The sequence below is a fragment of the Gossypium hirsutum genome, chromosome D02 (genome assembly GCF_007990345.1).
Source record: "Gossypium hirsutum isolate 1008001.06 chromosome D02, Gossypium_hirsutum_v2.1, whole genome shotgun sequence".
NCBI lineage: Eukaryota > Viridiplantae > Streptophyta > Magnoliopsida > Malvales > Malvaceae > Gossypium > Gossypium hirsutum.
The window spans coordinates 68,431,661-68,439,489 of NC_053438.1; the positions used below are offsets into that span (position 1 = coordinate 68,431,661).

Here is a 7,829-nt window from a genome sequence, read left to right on the forward strand (position 1 = left end):
AATCATACAAACAATCATAATGAACTACCAATAATTTAATTATATGGTGCAGGGATAAGGTTATGGTACAAATTAATATCATTCATGTGAGTAGTTAAAACCCAACAAAAACAAATAAGTCCCACCAACAAAATGAAATTGAAAAGAACTTGCTTGAATTTATATGAAATTCTCTCTTTTTTCAAAATTCAAAAACAAAATCCATTTCAATTCTTATTAACTTTTCTAATTTCTTTTCAAAGTTTTAATTAAATCCTCCATTTTTTTTAAAAAAAATTCATTAAATCTCTAATTTCTTTTTTTTTTTGAATTATTAATTAAACCCTACTTTTTAATAAAATTTCACGAACCCCCCAATTTAAAAAAAAGTTATTAAATTCTTTAATTTTTTTAAAAAATTTTAATTAAGCCCCAAATTTTAAACGCCGTTTTCATCACCGTTGAATTACTAATTAATGATATATTTTGTACATGACATTTTAGCTAAGGGATATGAATTGTGTAGCTTATATATTAGCACTTGAAGTGGTAAAGTACTATGGAGATCTCTATATTAGGAGTCAGATTGTATTTTTCTTTTTTTACTCAAAAAATAGATAAATTAGTCCTTGTACATTAGGTTAAAAAGCATATTTGACTTTTTTGTTAAAAATTTCATCCATTTGTACTGTTAAAAAATAGTGTGGCTGACGGAATAAGCATATATTGACACGTGGCATGTCACGTGTACCTCATGCTGACGTACAAAGACCAATTTTTAACAGTAGAAATTGATGGAATTACTATCAGAGAGGCCAATTTGCTCTTTTATCTAATGTATAAGAACTAGTTTACCTATTTTTAAATAAAACAGACACTTAAACCAGCTTAACAAATCATTCCATGTATAGAATCCTGAGAACTGATATTTTATGCCATGGGTTGAATCAAAGGCGCCACAAATTTCAAAACGTACCCTCAAATCCCTCAAATTAAACAATAATCTCATCAATAGTTTCACGCTAATCACCAAAAACAGGAAAAGACAGCTCTCCAGCAATGGAGTCACAAAATATAAATCTTTCTTTCACATACATACATCATATATGCAGGCATGAAATAGATATGGCAACAATAAGCAAGAGTGTGTGATTTGAGAGATAACAAAGAAGCTACAATTTTGTCCACATATTCTGACATTATAGTATCATCCTTATTTTGTAGTTTTGGATGTTACTCAACAAGGTGTAATTATTAGGATTAGGATAACAATTATATATATTTTTGTAAGTGTAAGAAATTTTAATGCTATAACTTAGAAAATATTTTTGAAAAAACTTGAAACTAATCATTACTTTTTTTTTAGAAGAAACCTAAATACAAACTAATTACAAGGGGAAATTTTGAGCAAGGCTAACACTAGCCTTATTAATAGAGGAGATTGTTAATACCTCTTTTGGGATTTCTTCAAAAACTGTCAGGTTTTGATCTGTATTAAAAGCCAATTTAGTTATGCTGCAATTTCATTTAACTCATTGGGAATGTATTCAATGACTCAATGCCCAACCTTCACTAAAATTTGATGAATTCTTTTAATAAGGGTAGAGTTTGAATCAGTCAATGAGAATTCCTGAATAGCCTCAATCGTCTTCAGACTATCTACTTGAATCAAGACGCCCTCAAAATGTTTACCTTGAATAAGGGACAACCCATCTAGAATGCCCCACAATTCAACATCAAAGACAGAACATTCACCCAGGAATCTATTATATCCCATAATCCAATCCCATTACCATACCTTAGTGCTCATCCAGTAGCAGCTGTACTGGACACAGCTTGAACCGCACCATCAGTGCATAAATTGATCCAATTCTCCAGCATGTGAAAGATTGGCCTCGGCGTCTGCTGTCTAGATAAATCCTTCTTATGAAAAGAGGCATACTGTTCTGCCCATGTATAAGAATTATTCACAATGTCAACTGCTTTCCAAGGGACCCCTTGGAAGATGAAAAGGTTCCGATTTTTCAATATTCTCCAAGCTAACAAACCAAGTAGGCTTGGCCGAACAACATCGCCTGCAAAGAAACGCTCACATAACACATTTGGCACAACTTGCATCTAAGTTTCCTTAGTTGTCGAGCAATCTTCGATGGCACGTAAAATATATTAAAAAAAACTCATCATACTAATTAAATTTATGTTATTCCTCTAATTCTCAGCACTTTAATAAGAATTGGAATAAACACTTAATTTAATGGAATTTATTAATTAAAATGATTATGCATGTGTTATTAAAATAAGATGTATTAATTCAATTAATAAATGGTTTTTAGATACACTCTTAATTAAAATAAACTTTTAACTGATTTAAATTAAAAAAAGAAAAAAATAATAATAAAATATCAAGATTATATAAATTTTCTTCTAAACAACCACCACCTTACCTTTTTCTTTTTTCTTTTAATTAACAACCCTACCATCAACTGCAATTATGATAATATAATGTGACCATAAACATATTTTAATAAGCATTTAAAACATACCTCTGCAGTAGTAATAATGTATATTATATTTTTAAAAAGAGAATAACATTTAAATTTTACAGATAAAATTGTTGAAAAGAATAATCACGAACCTCCAACATGAAAAAATAAATATATATATATGTCTTTGTGTTGAATGAGATGTGATGATCTTGAAATGGGCACCAATGCATGCATGGTTCATATGTATGGCTTCTAAAGTGGACCGAATATATGTATATCCTGGAGAGGTGGGAGACAAAAAATATCTAACCCTACAGTTTTAGGCAATGAGAAAAAAGGCGATGCATGAACCCATAAAATGCCTCAAAAGTCCACTTTTCTTTTGTCCATGGGAGTGATTTTTGGGTTTTGAGATTTTGGATATCCTCTTTTGTCTTTTCATTCTCTTTCGTTTTCATCCAACACAATCAATTGAGCCAGAAATACTGTATATGTGCCTTCTTCTTTTTTCTAGAAATGAATTTAACCCTTTATCAATTTAATTTTTTTAATTAAATTTAATTATTAACTTCTTTAAAAGATTAGTGATCAAATTTAACTCTTTTTAAAAAATTAAATGTCAAATTTAACTTAAAAAAAAAGTCAAATAGACAAAGATGTGAATGGCAAGGGTAATTGTGATATTACCTTTTCTTTTCTACTTTAATATACATTTAAAATTTAGTGTAATAACATGAGAAAAAAAATTATTTATTGCAACATAAAACAAAAGAATAACTAATACAAATTTAAACTTCAAATTAAAAATATGAAAATAATAACTCTCGTAGCCATCATTGAAATATAAAGTTGATTATTGGAAAAACTAAAGGAAATCACAACCAATATTATTACATTAAAACTGAAAATGAGAGTACAACAAACAAACAAGCCATAGTTTGGAGCTTTAAACTCAACAGAGTCATGCTCCAATTATGAATACAAACAAAGACCCTGCAGAGCCATAAAGAAGGAAACACACATATAACTTGTACATGAACCAGAAAAAGAAAAAGACCAAACTTTTTTTACTACAGGATTTGATGGAAGGTGGAACCTTGAAAAGAAGAATAGAAAAAAAGAAACTAAATAACCTCTCTTCAGTTCACTGCATGCATGTACATCTGCATCCCCACCCTATAAACTTTTGTCTTCATGCTTGTAACAAAGACTAAAATATCAAACATGATGTGTTTTCAAAGGTAATAATAAAAGAGGAACAGGGTGGGAAATGGGACCCAGTTTCACCTAACGCGCATGCACTAAATCCTTGGGGGCTCAGGAGGGACCTAGTTTTTACAGCACATACCACTACTACCAGCCTCCCCATGCGTTCAAAGCATTGGTCACTTGACACATCCCATGGCAAAAAAGCTATCCATGATCATCATTTCAGGTCAACAAACAAAACCCTCTTTTCTTTTTTTAAGCAAAAAGAGCTAATAGCATACCTTGCATTGCTGCCTTTGTTGGCCCCCCATTATATAAGGCTCCCTTGAGAATGTAAAAGATGACAAACAAACCGTCCCCACAGAGCTAAAGCCGGTGTAGTGATTTCAAATTCATCAATCATTCTTGGTTAAGACTTTGGTTTTTTTTTTTTTTTTTTTTTTAATTTCATCCTTCTTTTCCCACCACTTAGCCAACAAGTTACTAGAAAGTAAGGAGTGTAACCTAGAAGTGGTTCACTCCTAAAGTCTCGGCTTCGAGCTTTAAAGACTTCAAGTAATCTACAGATTCATCAAGGACCAGTAATGGGTCCTTTCCTTTTGTACCAGGTATTATGCTCTCAAGGATTTTTAGTGTCAAGTGAATCTTATCCTTCATCGACTGTTCAGTATGTAAAATCTCCCCTCGGTAGCTTGATTCTGCATTGCTGTCATACTCGTGAGAGCCTTCCAATTTCACTGAACAAGCGCCATCCACCATTATCAATTGCTTATGCCCACCATTCAGTAGTTTTTGCCTTTTGTTTGGACCATCAGAACTAGCAACTTGCTCAATTACATCATAATCATGGTCTTGATTCTGATAGCTTCGCTTAATTCCAATTGGAGAGTGAGCGGTGCTCATTACTTCATCATCATCACAATCATCATCACCGACACCAAAATCCTCCTCCTCTTCATCAGAGTAAAGCAAAGCATTAAGTTCTTCAGTGTCTTCACGCATCTCACTCCCTTCAACCCCCAAATGGCTCTCATCATATTCCTTCTGTAAAGCTGGTGGTGTCGGAATAAGACTATTTGTCTTAACTGCTTGCACCCCTTCATGGATATCAAGAGATGAAGCTAGCTCAGTAATGGCAGTTGCCGCATGCTGATGCGGTGATCGGAAAGAGCCACAAATTAACCTTGTCTGACTCCCTGAATGATCAAAAATTATCAGCCCTTTCTGCAAGGAGCCAGACACAAAATTAGCTGCAGCCCTGCCAGTGTGCCCATTAGCAATCTTGAATTGCTGCTCATTGAGAAATGAACCTCGACAGGGCAACGAAGTAGGGAAACTCGGGTATAACTGCTGAAGCAACCCATGAGGTTGATACTTTTGTTCCGTTTTTAAGACAGAAATATCTGCGGACCCTGGCATTGCAATTTTTGCAGGAAGCACATGAGTGCCGTAATTCATACCGGGAACCAAAGACCCCAATTTTGACACACTCGCAGAAAGCATGTGACTGCTAGGATTTATACATGCAGGCAAGCATTCTGGCTGCCTGGGCTCTAACGATGCACTCATGCAACTTAACTCGGGCAGTTGCCGAGAAGAATGCTGTGGGAAAACCCAAGAATTATTGGTCTTAACCATCCAACTAGAACAAACTCCTGCAGATTACAAGTAATAATTTTGTCACGGGAACCAAACTAATAAATTAATACCGATGCAAAACAAGATGAGGCAAGTGGTAACAACATACCAGGCGATGGACAATGCTCAATACTGTAGTTTCAATTTTTAAACTCTTCTTTAAGGAACAAATGTTGAAAAGAAAAACTTTATAAATTCCAGCTTGATAATATACCAAAGATAAGGATTCAATCTACGTGACAGGTTTAAGCAGATGACGAAAGTACTCAGCCTGGAAAACATAAAATTGACATAATATCAGTTTAAACATCCATTTATAATAATTATCGATACAAAGAATTAATTGAAGCAACTGTTGAGTAAAAAAGGAAATGAATGAAACTAAAATTTCAACTAACCTGGCAATCCTCCATTGGTTGAAAGCATGCAATTACTCTAACTACAATTGTTGGTTTTCCGGCAATCCCGTTTTCGTGTTTCAACGCTCTAAATCTTGTTTGACTAGCTGCTTGGCACACCATAACTACGTATTTCTCCTTGGATTAATCACTCCTATCGATAATGGATGAGAACAAAGCTAACCAAATTGACCAAGATATAAGACAAATAAAATATCTACCTAGTACTAAAGAAATGGTTTGACTGGAAGAAGTGGCAGAAGGAGCTCAAATTACAACTAGTGTTTAACTGACAATCTTTTCTAACTAATCCTATATTGATCACGAAAAAAGGAAAAAAAGTGGGTAGATCCCATTGATGGTCGAACAAGGTAGCTCATAGAAAATTAAGGTAAATTGAAAAGGCAGAAATTTTACAAAATAACTCGGCAGTACAAATTCAATCGCACAACGATTCGGAACACATCAACCAAGACACTCCACCAAGGCATGCCGTTTCCCTTCTATGTTTTACCAAATTGTCCCCAGCTTTTATGTTCTTTGTTGGTACACAACCAGATATTTCTGCAAAAAGGAAAGGTCTAATTAGAAGAGAGGCACTACTACAAAAAATCAAAAACATAAGATGTGAATATGGCAGTCAAAACAGCATAAACCACTTATTAATATGAATACGAACATAACATAAAACAATTCTTATGAATATGGATGATGCATTTTTTCTTCATAGAGCCTATGTTAACTCTTCATCTTCTCTAAAGTACCTATGTTCGACACCATATTCAAACAGTATATGGGGATACACTCATCCAAGCACTTACATTGAGCCCCATGAGATATCTTAGAATATAAAAGTTCATCACATACAAATTCCAATTTCATTTCAGTCCCATCATTTCTCATAATAACACTAAATAAATAAACCAATATATAAACCAAGCAAAATTTAATTCTAGAATTAAATGTAACTACTGATATAAACAATTTTCATTATATAAAAAGGAACACATGACTAAAAAATCCTGGAAACTGAAATATTATAAGAAACCCAAAAAAGAAAGAACAAGTACAATAAACCCTAGAGAGATGACTACCGAAGAAAGTGATAAAAGTCACAAAACACCAAATTCAACTCAATATATATATTCTCTTAATTCTTCAAAAATGGAATATATATAAGATAAAAATACAAACTATGATGAAATCAACCCCCCCCTAAGAAATTGATTATATAAAACCCAAAGAAGCCTTCTTCTTTTTTTTTCTCCAAAATTTTAACAATTTATCAGAAATCAACATCCAAGAACAAGATCCTCAAAAACCCAGAAATAATATGGGAAATCAAAGCCTTCCCCCCCCCCCTTTTTAGTCAACAAACAGAAACAAAACAAGCCCATCAAGCAAACAACATACAAGAACCTGTAAAAAGGATGAAACTTTGAATATAAAAACTTACAGAAAAAAAAAACGAAAGCTTGATATTATGGGATCCCAAAGGTACCAAAGAGATAAGCTGAAGACAGAATCTTAAGAGAACTAAGAGAGAAAAAAAGAAGAGAACAGTTAAAACTCAAAAGAGGAAACAACTGTGTAAAAGAGGTGAGTGTGTTAAGGGACAGTGAGAATATATAGAGAATTTGGTAATTTGGCTGCCCAATTTACCCACCATTTCTTCCGCCAATTATTGCTATGCTATACCATTTTTTTCACTGTTCCATGTACAGTAATTTACCCATTTCAGTGGTTAAATTAAATCTTTAATTACCGTTGGTTTATTTTTCCTTTACATTTTTATTGACTGAATTTCAATAAACGGGCCTGTATTTGATCCAGGCTTATTAAACTAAGCCATGTTTCTCTTTTTCCAAGAAAAAAATCATTTTTTTGGGTAAAATTTTATAATCTATTAATATATTAAGGTAAATCTAATCAGAAATTTAATAGATTTTATATAATAATTTTAAAAATATAATTTTTAGTAAATTCAATTCTGTTTCGGATAACCATAATTTTTTTAACATTAATCATTAATCTCAATAGGTTTTTATCCTATCCGCTCTTTTTGCTATAATATCTAAAACTATCAATAGTCCCTTCTCAACCTTTAAACAGGTAAATA

At 32.8% G+C, this 7,829-nt stretch overlaps 1 protein-coding gene across 2 annotated transcripts; it reads right to left on the reverse strand.

The window, feature by feature from the left end:
- Positions 1 to 3,331: 3,331 nt before the first annotated feature.
- Positions 3,332 to 7,386, reverse strand: LOC121214825 (transcription factor bHLH143). 2 transcript variants are annotated; one of them, XM_041089135.1, is made up of 5 exons: positions 7,167 to 7,343; positions 6,128 to 6,274; positions 5,711 to 5,864; positions 5,422 to 5,583; positions 3,332 to 5,329 (listed from the first exon to the last, which is right to left on the reverse strand). In XM_041089135.1, exon 5 carries the CDS (start codon positions 5,310 to 5,312, stop codon positions 4,179 to 4,181), a length of 1,134 nt encoding a protein of 377 aa, XP_040945069.1. In that variant the 5' UTR covers positions 5,313 to 5,329; positions 5,422 to 5,583; positions 5,711 to 5,864; positions 6,128 to 6,274; positions 7,167 to 7,343; the 3' UTR covers positions 3,332 to 4,178. The 2 variants fall into 2 exon arrangements, with proteins under 2 accessions (XP_040945069.1, XP_040945070.1); XM_041089136.1 differs by having other exon boundaries at positions 5,711 to 6,274; positions 7,167 to 7,386.
- Between the last annotated feature and the right edge of the window lie 443 nt (positions 7,387 to 7,829).

What these genes read in the sequence shown, in the direction of transcription:
- LOC121214825 (XM_041089136.1), bottom strand. Translation starts at nt 5,312, where the DNA reads ATGGTTAAGACCAATAATTCTTGGGTTTTCCCACAGCATTCTTCTCGG.